This window comes from Coregonus lavaretus, assembly GCF_964263955.1.
Source record: "Coregonus lavaretus genome assembly, chromosome: 31".
NCBI lineage: Eukaryota > Metazoa > Chordata > Actinopteri > Salmoniformes > Salmonidae > Coregonus > Coregonus lavaretus.
In genome coordinates this window covers 12,942,341-12,961,097 of record NC_140018.1, presented here as the reverse complement: position 1 = coordinate 12,961,097, position 18,757 = coordinate 12,942,341, and the positions used below count along the sequence as shown (strand labels likewise).

General features: G+C 45.2%; 1 protein-coding gene across 1 annotated transcript in view; it reads right to left on the bottom strand.

Annotated features, from left to right (window-relative positions):
* Positions 1-18,757, bottom strand: part of mmut (methylmalonyl CoA mutase) — a gene marked incomplete at both ends in the record, with an annotated part of 67,656 nt that overhangs the window by 26,049 nt on the left and 22,850 nt on the right. The window contains 2 exon segments of the mRNA XM_084149159.1: positions 1,443-1,574; positions 6,519-6,634. Of these exon segments, the coding sequence (XP_084005285.1) occupies positions 1,443-1,574; positions 6,519-6,634 (248 nt within the window).

Genomic DNA, 18,757 nt, shown 5'->3' with positions numbered 1-18,757 from the left:
AAACAGAAGACTGAACAGACTGAAACAAGGCAGGACTATCTGAACTTGTCCATTAACAAACACACGTTTTTGTTTTCTGTTGCAGAACACTTTGGTACAGTGTGCTCTAATGAATATAACCCTGATGTGTAGTGGCCGCTCTGGCACAAATTGGCTGCCTTGTGGATGCTACTGTACACATGGGTGGTAGATGGGATCAGTTACCTCCATATAAAATGCTTTGAATTTGAATAATGCGCTATATAAATGCAAATTATTGCATTAATGTATTTGCCAGCAAAGAGCTTTGAGTTTCTTCATACAATTCCTGAACAGGGTTGTGGAGTTTATGTAATTTGCATGTTATTAGTTACAAAGCACATCCATCTGTTAGAGTTTTGAGTCTTCACACTGATTTTCTTGTTTACAGGGTTTTCCACACTGTTTTAATGGAATAAATTGCATTTAATGGAATAAAGTGCATTCCCCCAAAAATGTTCCTTTGCTCTCTTGAAAGTCTCTAGAAATAGTGACTTGAAGGGGGAGAACGTTGAGAAACCTGAGAACAAAGAATCACATAGAAGGTTCAAATCGAGGCTTTAAACACCTTCTCCATCCATTGCTGAAGTGTAGAAGCATGCAAGGGGACAACCATGTAGCCTGGTTAAACCAAACTGAATGCTGCGTTCGATCTGGTTTGAAAAGACTAGTGCCGCGTTCAAGACATCTCAGAACTCTGAAACTCCGAAATTTCAGAATTGGAAACTCATTGTAGAAAGATGACCTCACAGTTTTCCAGAATAAACCAATAGGAAGCTCTACGCAAAAAAAGTAGGTTCAGAGTTTCCGAGTTGTCTAGAAAGCACCATAGACTCTGTCTATGAGAGGAACAGCTTTGTCTATGACTCCTGCTGTATCTGAACTGTTATACAGATCCATCAGGTCATCAGGTGGTAGTTAGCTTACAGGGGTGATAAAAGGCAGAAAAGTAGCTGAGGGTTTCTGATTCAAATCCCAGGACAGGCACAAAGTGGAATGAGCAAGCGGAAGGTAGCAGATGTCAGAGCTATGGTGCCCTTTAGAAAGGCATTTAACCCTAAAATTGTTCTGCACTGAGGTTGACCCTGTGCTTCTGTGGTGTGTGTGTGTGTGTGTGTGAGAGAGTGAGAGAGAGACTCTGGGGGTTGAAAACAGAGCAGAGAAGACAATTTTCGGTTCTATATTCTAACATATAATAATAATAATAATAATAATAATAATAATAATAATAATAAGCCATTTAGCAGACGCTTTTATCCAAAGCGACTTACAGTCATGTGTGCATACATTTTTATGTATGGGTGGTCCCGGTGATCGAACCCACTACCCTGGCGTTACAAGCACCATGCTCTACCAATTGAGCTACAGAGGACCACATATTAAGTACAACAGACAATCAAGTACTATTCTCTTCCTGCTGTTACCGGTTGTGTGCTGTAGAAATCTCCTCATGCTCTCCGAACTCGCTGCGATAGGCTCCGCTCACCATCCTGGTGCTGGCTTTATGTTCCCCAAACACAGCCTTCATGGCATCTGTGATCTCCCCTACAGAACATCTGGGGAATACACAACAGCATGTCTTAACAACACTTTTAATCACATATAGTGGGGTCCGGAATTATTGGATCCCTTGAAAAAGATGAGCTAATAAAAACTGTATAAAATAAAAAGACAAATACTGAGCTATTTCTTCTGGTCCTGGGGCCCTTGTTAAGGTCAACAGCATCATGAACTTGACCAAGTACCAGGATATTTTAGCCAAAAATCTGTTTGCCCCTGCTAGGAGGCTGAAACTTGGCCGCAAGTGGATCTTCCACCAAGACAATAACCCAGAGCACAAATCAAAATCCACAAAGAACGGTTAAGAGCGTCTGCTAAATGACTTAAATGTTAAATGTTAATTGACCACAAAATCAACATTTTGCAATGGCCATCTCAGTCTCCGGACTTGAACCCCATTGAAAACCTGTGGTTTGAATTGAAGAGGCCAGTCCATAAGTGCAGAGGATCTGGAAAGATTCTGTATGGAGGAATGGTCTAAGATCCCTCCCAATGTGTTCTCCAATCTCATAAAACATTTTAGAAAAAGTCTCAGTGTCATTATCTTCGCAAGGGGAGGGTGCTAGAGTATTGAAAACAGTTTATTTTCTTCTTACTTGTTAAACAAAATATATTTAGCTGAACGATTCTATTAGTATAAAATATAATTTAAAATATAAAATAGCTCAGTATTTTTGTTATTTATTTTATACAGTCTTATTTTCTCATCTTTATCAAGTGATCCAATAATTCCGGACCCCACTGTACATAAGCAGGGTTTTACCAAGCTCTCCTTCAATACTCGCTGCCAGTTCAGCTTACTTTATTTATTTAACCAGGATAGTCCATTCAGTAATAATTGCACTGCACTGATCGCCAGGGAGTACTGGGTTCAAAGAAAAATGCTGTTATGTATTTCTTAGGTGAACATATACACAGCGTAGGGGAGTAGTGAACTACATGTAGTTCAACTAGTAATTTAATGACATTTTGCTGTAGCTTGGTGGTAGTTAAACTAAATTCAAATGTTGGTAGTGTATTTAGTAGTTAATTACTTTTTTGCCATGCAGTGGTGTAGTTCATTACTGGAACTACACACTACTTTTTTTGCAAAAATTAAATAAAATATTGGTAAAGTATGCAATAATTGTCTTTCTTCTTCGGCATCAGACCTGCCTAATTATCACTTTAAACATATTTTTTGTATTTGACCCCCCGTGGAAATCGGACCCACAACCCTGGTGTTGCAAATGCCATGCTCTCCTAACTGAGCTACATCCCTGCCGGCCATTCCCTCCCCTACCCTGGACGACGCTGGACCAATTGTGCGCCGCCCCATGGGTCTCCCGGTCGCTGCCGGCTACGGCAGAGCCTGGATTCAAACCAGGATCTCTAGTGGCACAGCTAGCACTGCAATGCAGTGCCTTAGACCACGAAATTGACTCGAAATTGAGCTCAGGTGCATCCTGTTTCCATTGATCATCCTTGAGATGTTTCTACAACTTGTTTGGAGTCCACCTGTGGTAAATTCAATTGATTGGACATGATTTGGAAAGGCACACACCTGTCCATATAAGGTCCCACAGTTGACAGTGCATATCAGTCCAAAAACCAAGCCATGACGTCAAAGGAATTGTCCGTAGAGCTCTGAGACAGGATTGTGTCGAAGCACAGATCTGGAGAAGGATACCAAAACATTTCTGCAGCATTGAAGGTCCCCAAAAACACAGTGGCCTTCATCATTCTTAAATGGAAAAAGTTTGGAACCACCAAGACTGGCAGACCGGCCAAACTGAGCAATAGGGGGAGAAGGGCCTTGGTCAGGGAGGTGACCAAGAACCCAAAGCTCACTCTGACAGAGCTCCAGAGTTCCTCTTTGGAGATGGGAAAACCTTCCAGAAGGACAACCATCTCTGCAGCACTCCACCAATCAGGCCTTTATGGTAGAGTGCCAGACGGAAGCCACTCCTCAGTAAAAGGCACGAAAGCCCACTTGGAGTTTGCCAAAAGGCACCTAAAGGACTCTCAGACCAAGAGAAACAAGATTGAACCCTTTGGCCTGAATGCCAAGCGTCACATCTGGAGGAAACCTGGCACCATCCCTACGGTGAAGCATGGTGTTGGCAGCATCATGCTGTGGGGATGTTTTTCAGCGGCAGGGACAGGGAGACTAGTCAGGATTGAGGGAAAGATGAACAGAGCAAAGTACAGAAAGATCCTTGATGAAAATCTGCTCCAGAGCGCTCAGGACCTTAGACTGGGGTGAAGGTTCACCTTCCAACAGGACAACGACCCTAAGCACACAGCCAAGACAACACAGGAGTGGCTTCGGGACAAGTCTCTGAATGTCCATGAGTGACCCAGCCAGAGCCCGGACTTGAACCCGATCAAACATGTCTGGAGAGACCTGAAAATAGCTGTGCGGCGACGCTCCCCATCCAACCTGACAGAGCTTGAGAGGATCTGCAGAGAAGAATGGGAGAAACTCCCCAAATACAGGTGTGCCAAGCTTGATATAAAGTTGTTTTTGACACAAATGAAAACGTGTCAGTTTGTCACTTTCACGAGGTTGGAGTAACAACATGTTCAACTACTTAAGACATTGGCTCGATTCTAGGTTGTGCCTTTACATTTTGAGAAAATTAACAACTTACAAATCATTTTTTACTTCTCTCATTGACTTCTCAAACCCCAAACCCTGGCCTGGTCTGTTTCGGAAGCGTTGCCTAAAGTCACGCGATGTTGCGCCTCTGGGTTTAGAAACTCTGTGGTAATATGGTTTGCTAAAATGGCATAACCTGAGGACACCTGTTCCTGTTCTAACTATTGCTTTATATAGCCACATAAATAACTTTCAAACCAGCTGTTTTTTAATGATGTTTTGCAACAGAGTGTAGGGAGGGATATGTGGTCATTCACAAGACCAGTGTTACTTGTGTAGATTCATTTCCATTTTACTCAGCTAAAGTTGGATGAATTGCTTGTATTATTGTTGGGCATATCATGTGTTCCCACTTTGGGTATAATGAATAGTTAATCAATGGCATTTTATGCATGTGCAAAACACATTTCCTTGAAGGGCAATAACATTTTGGCATATTTACATTTTAGTCAATTTAATAGACGCTCTAATCCAGTAGGAAAAATAACCACATATCCGTCATGGTAGCGCTTTATATTACAGTGCTGTTTACACCGATACTTACCTGGTACAGATGAAGTCGGAAGTTTACATATACCTTAGCCAAATACATTTAAACTCAGTTTTTCACAATTCCTGCCATTTAATCCTAGTAAAATTCCCTGTCTTAGGTCAGTTAGGATCACCACTTTATTTTAAGAATGTGAAATGTCAGAATAATAGTAGAGAGAATGATTTATTTCAGCTTTTATTTCTTTCATCACATTCCCAGTGGGTCAGAAGTTTACATACACTAAATTAGTATTTGGTAGCATTGCCTTTAAATTGTTTAACTTGGGTCAAACGTTTCGGGTAGCCTTCCACAAGCTTCCCACAATAAGTTGGGTGAATTTTGGCCCATTCCTCCTGACAGAGCTGGTGTAACTGAGTCAGGTTTGTAGGCCTACTTGCTCGCACACGCTTTTTCAGTTCTGCCCACACATTTTCTATAGGATTGAGGTCAGGGCTTTGTGATGGCCTCTCCAATACCTTGACTTTGTTGTCCTTAAGCCATTTTGCCACGACTTTGGAAGTATGCTTGGGGTCATTGTCCATTTGGAAGACCCATTTGCGACCAAGCTTTAACGTCCTGACTGATGTCTTGAGATGTTGCTTCAATATATCCACATAATTTTCCTTCCTCATGATGCCATCTATTTTGTGAAGTGCACCAGTCCCTCCTGCAGCAAAGCACCCCCACAGCATGATGCTGCCACCCCCGTGCTTCACGGTTGGGATGGTGTTCTTCGGCTTGCAAGTACCCCCTTTTTCCTCCAAACATAACGATGGTCATTATGGCCAAACAGTTCTATTTTTGTTTCATCAGACTAGAGGACATTTCTCCAAAAAGTATGATCTTTGTCCCCATGTGCAGTTGCAAAGTGTAGTCTGACTTTATGGCGGTTTTGGAGCAGTGGCTTCTTCCTTGCTGAGCGGCCTTTCAGGTTATGTCAATATAGCACTCATTGTACTGTGGATAGAGATAATATTGTACCTGTTTCATCCAGCATCTTCACAAGGTCATTTGCTGTTGTTCTGGGATTGATTTGCACTTTTCGCACCAAAGTACGTTCATTTCTAGGAGACAGAACGCGTCTCCTTCCTGAGCGGTATGACGGCTGCATGGGCCCATGGTGTTTATACTTGCGTACTATTGTTTGTAAAGATGAAAGTGGTACCTTCAGGCATTTGAAAATTGCTCCCAAGGATGAACCAGACTTGTGGAGGTCTACAATTTTTTTTCTGAGGTCTTGGCTGATTTCTTTTGATTTTCCATGATGTCAAGCAAAGAGGCACTGAGTTTGAAGGTAGGCCTTGAAATACATCCACAGGTACACCTGCAATTGACTCAAATGATGTCAATTAGCCTATCAGAAGCTTCTAAAGCCATGACATCATTTTCTGGAATTTTCCAAGTTGTTTAAAGGCACAGTCAACTTAGTGTATGTAAACTGCTGACCCACTGGAATTGTGATACAGTGAATTATAAGTGAAATAATCTGTCTGTAAACAATTGTTGGAAAAATGACTTGTGTCATGCACAAAGTAGATGTCCTAACCGACTTGCCAAAACTATAGTTTGTTAACAAGACATTTGTGGAGTGGTTGAAAAATGAGTTTTAATGACTCCAACCTAAGTGTACTTAAACTTCCGACTTCAACTGTATTCTATTATATTGTTAGCTTACTTATACATATCCTACTGCCAAAGTTTCCTTTAAATTGACAATGGGCCCATGGTTGCTGACAACGGGACTAGCGAGGTGTACTAGTTTCTAACCTGGCTCCAGCAGCCTCCACAGCCAGCTCCAGTAGATTCCCCTCCCTGGTACAAGCACACTCCTCTATGGCCGCCAGACACCTCTTCGCAGCCTCAGCATTACGACTCGCCCTCACCTGCAGGAGAAAGACAGACTTGATATACATATAGAACTAGATCTTAACTTACTTATTCCTTTAGCTCCTAGTGAAGCAAATGGCCTCAACAGTGAATCTCCAGCGAAGTATAAAAAATAAATAATAATAATAATTAAGTATTCAAAGAAAAGAACACCCTCTCCACAATCAAACATGGGAAAGGTTAGATAACGCTGTGGGGTTGCTTTGCTGCCTCTGGTACTGGGGTTTTTGAATGTGTGCATGACATCATGAAATCAGCCGATTATCAAGGTGTATTGGAGTGCAATGTGTCCAAAAAGAGCTAAAAACAGCAGTTGGTGGAGGGCACCCATCAAACATTGAAGAATTAGAGCAGTTTGCTGCTGAAAAGTGGGCCAAATTGCCAGTAGGTGCAGCAAGCTCAGCAAGTGCAGCATGTAGGCTAGCAGTTAAGAGCGTTGGGCCAGTAACTGAAAGGTCGCTGGTTTGAATCCCAGAGCCAGCAAGGTGGAAAAATCTGCTGTTCGTCCCTTGAGCAAGGCGGTTAACCCCCAACAACAACTGCTCCCCGGGCGCCGATGTAGATTAAGGCAGCCCCCCACACCTCTCTGATTCAATGGGGTTGGGTTAAATGCGGAAGACACATTTCAGTTGAATGCATTCAGTTGTGCAACTGACTAGGTATCTTCTTTCCCTTTGTGGCTACAAGAAGCATTTGTTGACAGTTATCTTCGCCAAAGGCTGTGCTTCCAAGTACTAGCTCAGGGGTGCCAATAATTTTGTCCATTCCATTTGTCTTTATTTTCTAAATGAAACATGTAAACTTAAGCTAACATAAAATACATTTGGTTCTGCAATGTTGAAAATCCAATAACGCGGAGACCAAAAATATTATTAAATGTCTTATTTTAGAAGAAAATAGGGAATTATTTAAGAAAAGTGCAAGGGTGCCAATGTATTTTGCTGCAACTGTATACAGTGCCTTCAGAAAGTATTCATACCCCTTGACTTAATCCGCATTTTGTTGTGTTACAGCCTGAATTCAAAATGGATTAAATGTATGTTTTTTTCTCATACACCTACACACAATACCCCATAATGACAAAGTCAAAACATGTTTTTAAAAATGTTTGCTAATTTATTGAAAATTAAATACAGAAATCTCATTTACATAAGTATTCGCACCCGTTAGTCAATACTTTGTAGAAGCGATTATTTCTGGGTAAGTCTCCAAGAGCTTTATCCACACCTGGATTGTGCAACATTTGCCCATTATTCTTTTCAAAATTCTTCAAGCAAATTCGTTGTTGATCATTGCTAAACAACCATTTTCAGGTCTTGCCATAGATTTTAAAGTAGATTTAAGTAAAAACTGTAACTCGGCCACTCAGGATCATTCACTGTCTTCTTGGTAAGCAACTCCAGTGTATATTTGGTCTTGTGTTTTAGGTTGTTGTCCTGCTGAAAGGTGAATTAATCTCCCAGTGTCTGGTGGAAAGCAGACTGAACCAGGTTTTCCTCTAGGATTTTGCCTGTGCTTAGCTCCATTCCATTCCATTTTTATCCTGAAAAACTCCCCAGTCCTTAACGATTACAAGCATACCCATAACATGATGCAGCCACCACGATGTTTGAAAATATGGAGAGTGGTACTATGTAATGTGTTGTATTGGATTTTCCCCAAACATAACACTTTGTATTCAGGACAAAAAGTGAATTGCTTTACCACATTTGTTGCAGCTATCACTTTAGTGCCTTTTTGCAAACAGGATGCATGTTTTGGAATATGTTTTATTCTTTACAGGCTTCCTTCTTTTCACTCTGTCAATTAGGTTAGTATTGTGGAGTAACTACAATATTGTTGATCCATCCTCAGTTTTCTCCTATCACAGCCATTAAACTCTGTAACTGTTGTAAAGTCACCATTGGCCTCATGGTGAAATCTCTGAGTACTTTCCTTCCTCTCCGGCTACTGAGTTAGAAAGGACGCCTGTATCATTGTAGTGACTGGGTGTATTGATACACCATCCAACATGTAATTAATAACTTCACCATGCTCAAAGGGATATTCAATGTCTGCTTTTTTGTTGTTGACCAATCTACCAATAGGTGTCCTTCTTTGCGAGGCATTGGAAAACCTCCCTGGTCTTTGTGGTTGAATCTGTGTTTGAAATTCACTGCTTGACTGAGGGACCTTACAGATAATTGTATGTGTGGGGTACAGAGATGAGGTAGTCATTCAAAAATAATGTTAAACACTATTATTGCACACAGAGTGAGTCCATGTAACTTATTATGTGATTTGTTATGCACATTTTTACTCCTGAACTTATTTAAGTTTGCCATAACAAAGCGGTTGAATACTTATTGACTCAAAGACATTTCAGCTTTTCATTTTAAATTAATTTGTAAAAATGTTGAAAAACATAATTCCACTTTGACATTATGGGGTATTGTGTGTTGGCCAGTGACCAAAACCCCCAATTTAATCCATTTTAAATTCAGGCTGTAACAGAACAAAACGTGGAAAAAGTCAAGGGGTGTGAATACTTTCTGAAGGCACTGTACATACCATTATCTAATTATATTTATATGGGCTTGTCAATGTATTGATATACTTACAGTGGGGAAAAAAAGTATTTAGTCAGCCACCAATTGTGCAAGTTCTCCCACTTAAAAAGATGAGAGAGGCCTGTAATTTTCATCATAGGTACACGTCAACTATGACAGACAAAATGAGAAAAAAAATCCAGAAAATCACATTGTAGGATTTTTTATGAATTTATTTGCAAATTATGGTGGAAAATAAGTATTTGGTCAATAACAAAAGTTTCTCAATACTTTGTTATATACCCTTTGTTGGCAATGACACAGGTCAAACGTTTTCTGTAAGTCTTCACAAGGTTTTCACACACTGTTGCTGGTATTTTGGCCCATTCCTCCATGCAGATCTCCTCTAGAGCAGTGATGTTTTGGGGCTGTCGCTGGGCAACACGGACTTTCAACTCCCTCCAAAGATTTTCTATGGGGTTGAGATCTGAAGACTGGCTAGGCCACTCCAGGACCTTGAAATGCTTCTTACGAAGCCACTCCTTCGTTGCCCGGGCGGTGTGTTTGGGATCATTGTCATGCTGAAAGACCCAGCCACGTTTCATCTTCAATGCCCTTGCTGATGGAAGGAGGTTTTCACTCAAAATCTCACGATACATGGCCCCATTCATTCTTTCCTTTACACGGATCAGTCGTCCTGGTCCCTTTGCAGAAAAACAGCCCCAAAGCATGATGTTTCCACCCCCATGCTTCACAGTAGGTATGGTGTTCTTTGGATGCAACTCAGCATTCTTTGTCCTCCAAACACGACGAGTTGAGTTTTTACCAAAAAGTTCTATTTTGGTTTCATCTGACCATATGACATTCTCCCAATCCCCTTCTGGATCATCCAAATGCACTCTAGCAAACTTCAGACGGGCCTGGACATGTACTGGCTTAAGCAGGGGGACACATCTTGCACTGCAGGATTTGAGTCCCTGGCGGCGTAGTGTGTTACTGATGGTAGGCTTTGTTACTTTGGTCCCAGCTCTCTGCAGGTCATTCATTAGGTCCCCCCGTGTGGTTCTGGGATTTTTGCTCACCGTTCTTGTGATCATTTTGACCCCACGGGGTGAGATCTTGCGTGGAGCCCCAGATCGAGGGAGATTATCAGTGGTCTTGTATGTCTTCCATTTCCTAATAATTGCTCCCACAGGTGATTTCTTCAAACCAAGCTGCTTACCTATTGCAGATTCAGTCTTCCCAGCCTGGTGCAGGTCTACAATTTTGTTTCTGGTGTCCTTTGACAGCTCTTTGGTCTTGGTCATAGTGGAGTTTGGAGTGTGACTGTTTGAGGTTGTGGACAGGTGTCTTTTATACTGATAACAAGTACAAACAGGTGCTATTAATACAGGTAACGAGTGAGGACAGAGGAGCCTCTTAAATAAGAAGTTACAGGTCTGTGAGAGCCAGAAATCTTGCTTGTTTGTAGGTGACCAAATACTTATTTTCAACCATAGTTTGCAAATAAATTCATTAAAAATCCTACAATGTGATTTTCTGGAGAAAATAAATTCTCAATTTGTCTGTCATAGTTGATGTGTACCTATGATGAAAATTACAGGCCTCTCTCATCTTTTTAAGTGGGAGAACTTGCACAATTGGTGGCTGACTAAATACTTTTTTTCCCCACTGTAAGTGTATGTAAACTTCCGACTTCAACTGTATAGCTTTTTGGCAAACTACTTCTTAAGCAAGATTTTTGCTAGGACTGTCTGGGAGTGGTCGTTGTGGGGAGGGGGAAACAGAAAACTAGCTGTTATTGGCAGAGAGTATTGAAACTCTCTTTGTTATGGGTCGATTAACTAATTTACCGCCTGGTGATGTCACTAGGCAAGCCGAAACTCCATCCATGCAAACCTGCTGATTATAAGGGCATGTGTAGTAGGAATGTGACAAATTGACAATTTTTCTTAATGTTTAAATGGCCATTTAAACGGTTTGCATTTCCTTCTCATTTAACTTTTCAAAGTATTGCCATACAGAACTACGCTGCTGTCGCTTGCCTTTCTCTATAATTTTTCCAACTGTTAACGACGACGATGTAGTGGTGGAGAGTCGACTCCAAAATAATTGATTCCTCGACTCCTTGCACGTCGACTCCCATTTCTGAGTGTCAAGATTTGATTCTACTATGAATCGACTCCTAAGATTCAGTATTTTTGGAACGGAGGAGACTGATTAGTTGCCATACTTCCGAGAACACTCGTATCTTTCATAGCAAGCTAGTGAGGGACGGAGAGAGGGGAGTGGCACAGTATAGGCAGGTCAGCCACCAGGCAGACAGTCAGAATCGTGCACTAGGCCTATCTATCGGCAATCAAAAGCTATATCTCGCAATGGAATGCTGTATCTCGTAATTTCTTGGCTTGCAATTTCTCGCAATTTCCATAAAGCAGGGCCTATAATCAATGAATAGGCTAGGATATTGAGATGAGCGAGATGCAACACTTCGCTCTCACACAGTCACACACAGTACCTGTGCATGTGCTTCATGCTGTTCATAGAGTGGAAGCCAGGGCACCAAAACGGGAGAAATTGAGCCTCGCGCTTCAACGCTCTTAGTTGTTGTGGAAATTGAACCAATATGCTGTTTACTTTTTTGGTTAGGGATTTTTCTTAACATTAAGGATCCCATTTTCGGGTAAGACTGGGGGTAAAAAATGTACAACTATAACCAGGTTTCCATAAAACCTTTTTATGCGAGTAAATGCCAGATAAAAAAGGCCTGATGGGAAAAGCTAATTTGTTGACAAACCAAAATACACTAGACAAGGTGGGATCTTTTTGTGTCGGTAAAATGTATTATGCGAGTAATGGCGCAAATGTTGATATAATAACCATCATATCAAAGTAAACTTGGAGTCACGCAATGATATGTTGCATGGTCCTCCCACTATGACTCAGGAAAGCATGCAGTTTATTAGGCTACAGATTAAATAAATTATGATGAACTTCAAAGGTTGGCGAAAGTGCACAGTGATGAGTTTGATGCTCCTTTCCAACAAATATCGAGGGTCTTATTCTGGTGACATGATGATCGATGCTTGGCTGCCATTTGACAAATAAAAAGAATCTTGCCCTTTTGTCCATAATAAGCTCATCATGTAGGCTATAACCACACTGTATGTGCGAGCCGTTGGCTAGAGCGCACGTGCCAAGACCAGAGTGGGCACATACGCTATATAATGCAACATTTTTAGTGACAAAACTATCAGTAGTGTTGAAAATGCAATGGAAACCCATTTCACTTGTATTTTTTATTTGGTACATGGGAATTTATTTTTATGTGCACTACGTCATCACTCACCAGCCTTTTCCGCAACAAGTCAATTTGATGGAAACATCTCTGGTGGGAAAATGCACATATTGTTTTTATGCAGATAGTTTTTATGCAGATTGTTTTTATGGAGATTGTTTTTATATTTGCATGAACATCTGTTGCCAATTGTATGGAGAACATATTTTTTAAAGGACATTTACTAAAAAATGCATAAACATTTCATTATTTTCTCTTCCTTTGAAACTCATCTGAAAATCGAGGACAGTTTAATTTGATCTCGATCTCAATGACATCGCCATCCAATTCTATTCGGTGCGCTGCTGCTAAATGAATATATTATCCTAAACCCAGTCTGACAAAGGATTCACTTACACTGTCTCGAGGATGCAGTACCAATCAAGACATTTGATCACACAGGAAACTACTAACAATGCTTCATATTCAACATCTGAGATTCCTTAATAAGGAAGCACTGGTATGGACTCCTCTTCTCTGAAGATCCTTTATGTAAGACATCTCATGACATCAGACGACAACAATCAATACTTCATAGTCAAGAGAACATAAGTAAGTACAGTAGCCTTGGCTCATAGGAGCAGGAGCCTATCTCCTGTTTCTATAGTGTGAGGCAACTTGATGTACAAGTACACCCCCTGTCACAAGCCGGGCTAGAACTCCGGTCTCAGATGTGTAGAGCTGGGGGTACTACCCCTTAGCCACAGAGGAGGTGTTGTAGGACCCAAATGAAACACCCAAGGCAATACTCCAGGCAAGTAGATTTAATGTACCAAAACAGGAGGCAAAACAAAACAACTCCACGAGGGGAGAAAAACAAACTAAAGATAACTTCGAACAGCTTACTAGAACAGACACGGTGGGACAAAGCAGGAGACACATAGTCAGGACGCAATAACCAAGTGAGAAACAAGGGGAAAACACACAGCTAAAATACTAAAGAGAAAACAAGGCACAGGTGACCTGGATCAAACTAATGAGGACACACGAGGAAGAACTAAGGCAGAGGGGAACACAGCTGACCTCTAGAGGCCCGGAGACAAACAGGAGAAGCAGGAAGCTGACAGGACCCCCTCCTCTAGGAACGACTCCTGACGTTCCTTCCAGAACACCCTGGCCTCAGGGTGCGAAAATCTCGGATCAACCCTGGGTCCAGGATGTCCCTGGCTGGAACCCAGGAGCGCTCCTCTGGCCCGTAGCCCTCCCAGTCCACCAGATACTGCAGAGAGTTCTGGACCCTCCGGGAGTCCAGTATCCGGCGGACTGTGTAGGCTGGCTGGCCGTCAATGATCCTGGGAGGTGGCGGGGGTCTGCGTGGGGGGGCAAAGGGAGAAGACAAGACAGGTTTAATAAGTGAAACATGGAAAGTGGGGTTAATTCTAAGGGAGCGAGGGAGAACCAAACGATAAGACACAGGGTTAACCTTTCTAGCAATGCGGAAAGGGCCGATGTATCTCTGGGAAAGCTTCTTGGATTCGACCCGAAGGGGCAGGTTCTTAGTGGCCAACCAAACTCTCTGACCAGCTCGGAAACTAGGGGCCGTCCGGCGGTGGCGATTAGCCTGACTTTGGTATCTCTGGGAGGTCCGAAGGAGGGCACGCCTGGCCTTCTTCCAGGTCCGCCTACAGCGCTGGACAAAGCGCTGGGCCGAGGGAACACCAACTTGCGCCTCCTCCTCTGGAAATAATGGAGGGTTGTACCCGAACTGGCATTCGAAGGGGGACAATCCGGTGGCTGAGGACTGGAGGGTGTTGTGGGCATATTCAGCCCAAATGATATAGGTGGCCCAAGACGTGGGATTACTGGCCGCCATACACCGCAGGGTGGTCTCCAGATCCTGATTAATCCGTTCCGTTTGGCCATTAGACTCTGGATGGAACCCCGACGATAGGCTGGCTGTGGCCCCAACAAGCCTGCAGAAGGCCCCCCAAAACCGGGACGAGAATTGGGGACCTCGGTCAGAGACCACGTCCAGGGGAATACCAAATATCCGGAAGACATGGTTCATGAGGAGCTCAGCAGTCTCCTTAGCCGAGGGCAGCTTGGGCAGGGGAATAAACCGGGCAGCCTTCGAGAACCGGTCTACCACCACTAGGATGACGGTGTTGCCCTGGGATAGAGGAAGTCCCGTAACAAAGTCCAGAGAAAGGTGTGACCATGGCCTTCGAGGAACAGGTAAGGGATGGAGCAGTCCCTGGGGTCGCTGGCGTGTCGACTTTCCCTGGTTGCACACAGGGCAGGCCTCAACATAAACCTGCACGTCCTTCTTGATGGACGGCCACCAAAACCGCCGTCGGAGGAACTCCAGTGTGCGAGCACTGCCTGGATGGCATGTCAAGGGCGACTCATGACCCCACTGCAAGACGCGGGCCCGAACAGAGAGAGGAACGTACAGGCGACCGGCAGGACCACCGCCTGGATCGGGCTCATGGACAAGAGCTTCTCGTACCCCTCTTTCTAGTTCCCACTGAAGAGGTGCGACGATCCTAGACCTCGGAATAATCGATGCCAAGGGCTTCTCTTGTACCTCGGGAGAATAGACTCGAGACAGGGCATCCGGCTTGACGTTCTTGGTGCCAGGTCGGTAAGACAGGAGGAACTGGAATCGATTAAAGAAAAGGGACCATCGTGCTTGCCGAGGGTTCATCCGCTTAGCCTGTTGGAGATATTCCAGGTTCTTGTGGTCTGTGAGAACCTGGAAAGGGTGCTGAGCCCCCTCAAGCCAATGGCGCCACTCTTCCAAGGCCAGTTTTACCGCAAGCAACTCTAGATCCCCCACGTGGTAGTTGCGCTCGGCCTCAGACAGGCGGCGAGACATGAAGGCACAAGGGTGTAATCTCCCATCCGCACCCCTCTGTGACAGGACGGCTCCCACCCCCACCTCTGAGGCGTCCACCTCCACCACGAAAGGTCTTTCTGGGTCAGGGGTCACCAGAATCGGAGCAGACGTGAAGCGGCGCTTGAGATCCTCGAAGGCCCCTGCTGCTTCCGGACCCCAGTGAATCTTGGTCCCTCCTCCCTTGGTAAGCGTCGTCAAGGGGGCTACCACCGAGCTGAAATTCTTAATGAACTTCCGATAGAAGTTAGAAAAGCCAATGAACCGTTGAACCTCCTTGACCGTGGCAGGTGTGGGCCAATCGTGGACCGCCTTGACCTTCTTGGGATCCATCTCTAGGTGCCCGGGAGTGACAATAAACCCGAGAAACTGAGTCTGAGAAACATGAAATTCACACTTCTCAGGCTTAACGTAGAGGTGATTGTCAAGGAGCCTCTGGAGAACCCTGCTAACATGCCCCTCATGCTCCTTCAGTGACCTCGAGAAGATGAGGATATCGTCCAGGTACACGAAGACGAACAGATTAAGCATATCCCGGAGAACATCATTAATCAGGGCTTGGAATACTGCGGGGGCATTGGTGAGCCCGAACGGCATCACCCGATATTCATAGTGCCCCGTGGGCGTGTTGAACGCCGTCTTCCATTCGTCTCCTTGCCGGATCCGCACGAGATGGTAAGCATTGCGGAGATCCAGCTTAGTAAAAATGGAAGCCCCTTGAAGCAGCTCAAAAGCAGTGGCCATGAGAGGAAGGGGGTAACGATTCCGAACCGTGATCTTGTTGAGTCCCCGGTAATCAATACAAGGCCTAAGACCCCCGTCTTTCTTTTCAACAAAAAAGAAGCCCGCCCCAGCCGGGGAAGTAGAGGCATAGATGAGGCCGGCTGCCAAGGACTCCTTAATGTAGGTGTCCATAGCTGCGTGCTCGGGGGAGGACAAGGAAAAGATCCGACCTCTAGGAGGGCAGCACCCAGGGAGTAGATCAATGGCACAGTCATACGTGCGATGAGGCGGTAAGGAAGTAGCCCGGGCCTTGCTGAACACTGCCTTGAACCGATGGTAAACACTGGGGACTCGGGAGACGTCAACAGCCTCTTGAAACTGGGTACTAGGGGCTGAGGGACTCTGAAGCATGCAGGTGAGTTGGCAAGTGGGACCCCAGCTAAGAATGGTGCCAGTAGGCCAGTCGATCTGGGGATTATGTCTGCACAGCCAAGGGTGACCCAGGATAATAGGATACTCGGGAGAGTCAATGAGATAGAAGGTCTCCTCCTGCTGGTGTTGAGAGATGGTAAGTCGCAGGGACTGAGTCGCCTCGGTAACCTTTCCTGGTTCCAGAGGTCTGCCATCTAAGGCTGTAACTGCCTGGGGTTGAGGAAGTAGTTGGGTAGGGATCTTAAGTTCCTTAGCCAAGGTTACATCCAGGAAATCACCTGCGGCACCGGAATCGATCATAGCCTGGACCCGATGCTGGTGGCCCTCCCAGGACAGGGTGGCTGGAATAGCCAGGACAGCGTTAGTAGGAGGCGCTCTAATTCTCCCCATCACAGCCCTCCTGTAGCTGGGCGGGGACAGGCGTTTCCCGAAAGCTCGGGGCAAGTGGAGCGGAAGTGGCCGGCAACCCCGCAGTAGAGGCACCGACGCTCCCTCATGCGACGTTCCCTTTCGTTGGGAGAAAGCCTGGAACGGCCTAACTGCATGCTCTCCGGGGAATCCTGGAGCAGTTCAGGAGCCGGGGAAGCTCTGAATGACGGAGTCCAAACAGGAGAAACAGAGCTGCTCAGAGGAACTTGGGACTGAGACACCTGACGGCGAGCCGTTCTCCGCTCTCTTAGACGATTGTCCAGGCGGATGGCCAAGGCTATGAGGGACTCGAGATCTCCAGCTGGTTCTCGGGTGGCTAACTCATCTTGAAGGGGCTCAGATAACCCTCCCTGAAAGCAGACCCTCAGCGCTTCATCATTCCATCCGCTCCTTGCTGCTATGGTCCGGAAATCAATGGCAAAATCTGCCGTGCTTCGGGGGCCCTGACGGAGAGACAGTAGGCGCTTGGAAGCCTCCCGCCCACTGACAGGATGATCGAACACCCGCTTGAACTCTTCTACAAATGCAGCGTGGGAGTCACAACAGGCCTCCTGGGACTGCCACACCGCAGAAGCCCAGGCGAGCGCCTTGTCTGAAAGAAGGGTAATGATGTAGGCAATCTTGGAACGGTCTGTGGGAAAACTTGAGGGTTGGAGCTCGAAGGTGAGGGAGCATTGGGTGAGGAAACCCTGGCAAGAGCTTGGATCCCCAGAAAAGGGCTTGGGAGGTGGTAGTCGGGGCTCCGCCAACCGAGAAGGCCTGTCGTCACTGGGGGGTGACCTGGGGGAAGGGAGAGGACCAGGGAGGCGTTCACAGAGCTGGCGGAGGGCACTCATCATTTCGGCCAGGAGTTGAGAATGACTAGCCATCAGCTCCTCTTGTCGGCTGAGAACGGCTTCATGGCGCTGGAAAGAAGCCTCATGTCGAGTGATCACCGCCAACAGGTCCTGGGAACTGAGTGTTTCTGGGTCCATGATTGACTTGGTTATTCTGTCACAAGCCGGGCTAGAACTCCGGTCTCAGATGTGTAGAGCTGGGGGTACTACCCCTTAGCCACAGAGGAGGTGTTGTAGGACCCAAATGAAACACCCAAGGCAATACTCCAGGCAAGTAGATTTAATGTACCAAAACAGGAGGCAAAACAAAACAACTCCACGAGGGGAGAAAAACAAACTAAAGATAACTTCGAACAGCTTACTAGAACAGACACGGTGGGACAAAGCAGGAGACACATAGTCAGGACGCAATAACCAAGTGAGAAACAAGGGGAAAACACACAGCTAAAATACTAAAGAGAAAACAAGGCACAGGTGACCTGGATCAAACTAATGAGGACACACGAGGAAGAACTAAGGCAGAGGGGAACACAGCTGACCTCTAGAGGCCCGGAGACAAACAGGAGAAGCAGGAAGCTGACACCCCCTGAACAGGACGCTAGTCTATCGCAGGGCCTTACCCCCAATCTCTCTCCTTTATGCTGAGTGCCAAGCTGAGATGCATTGGGTCCCATTTTTACAGTCTTTGGTATGACTTGGCCGGGGATCAAACTCCCAACTTTCCAATCTCAGAGCAGACACTAACCACAAGGCCACTGAGTTGGTCCAAGAACACAGACGAGCCCTAAAGAGAATCTCCTTTCCTATGTTCTCCCTTTCGCTCTCCTCTCTTCTCCCTCCAACTCTCCTCTTCATATCTTCTAATTTTCCCTCCTTCATTCCCCCTCTAACCCTCCTTTCCTCTCACTCCCTCTCCCCCGCCCCCCACTCTTATCTCCTGCTCCTCCCTCCCCCTCTCTTCTCCCTTGCCCATCTTTCTATGAAAATGTCCTAAACCT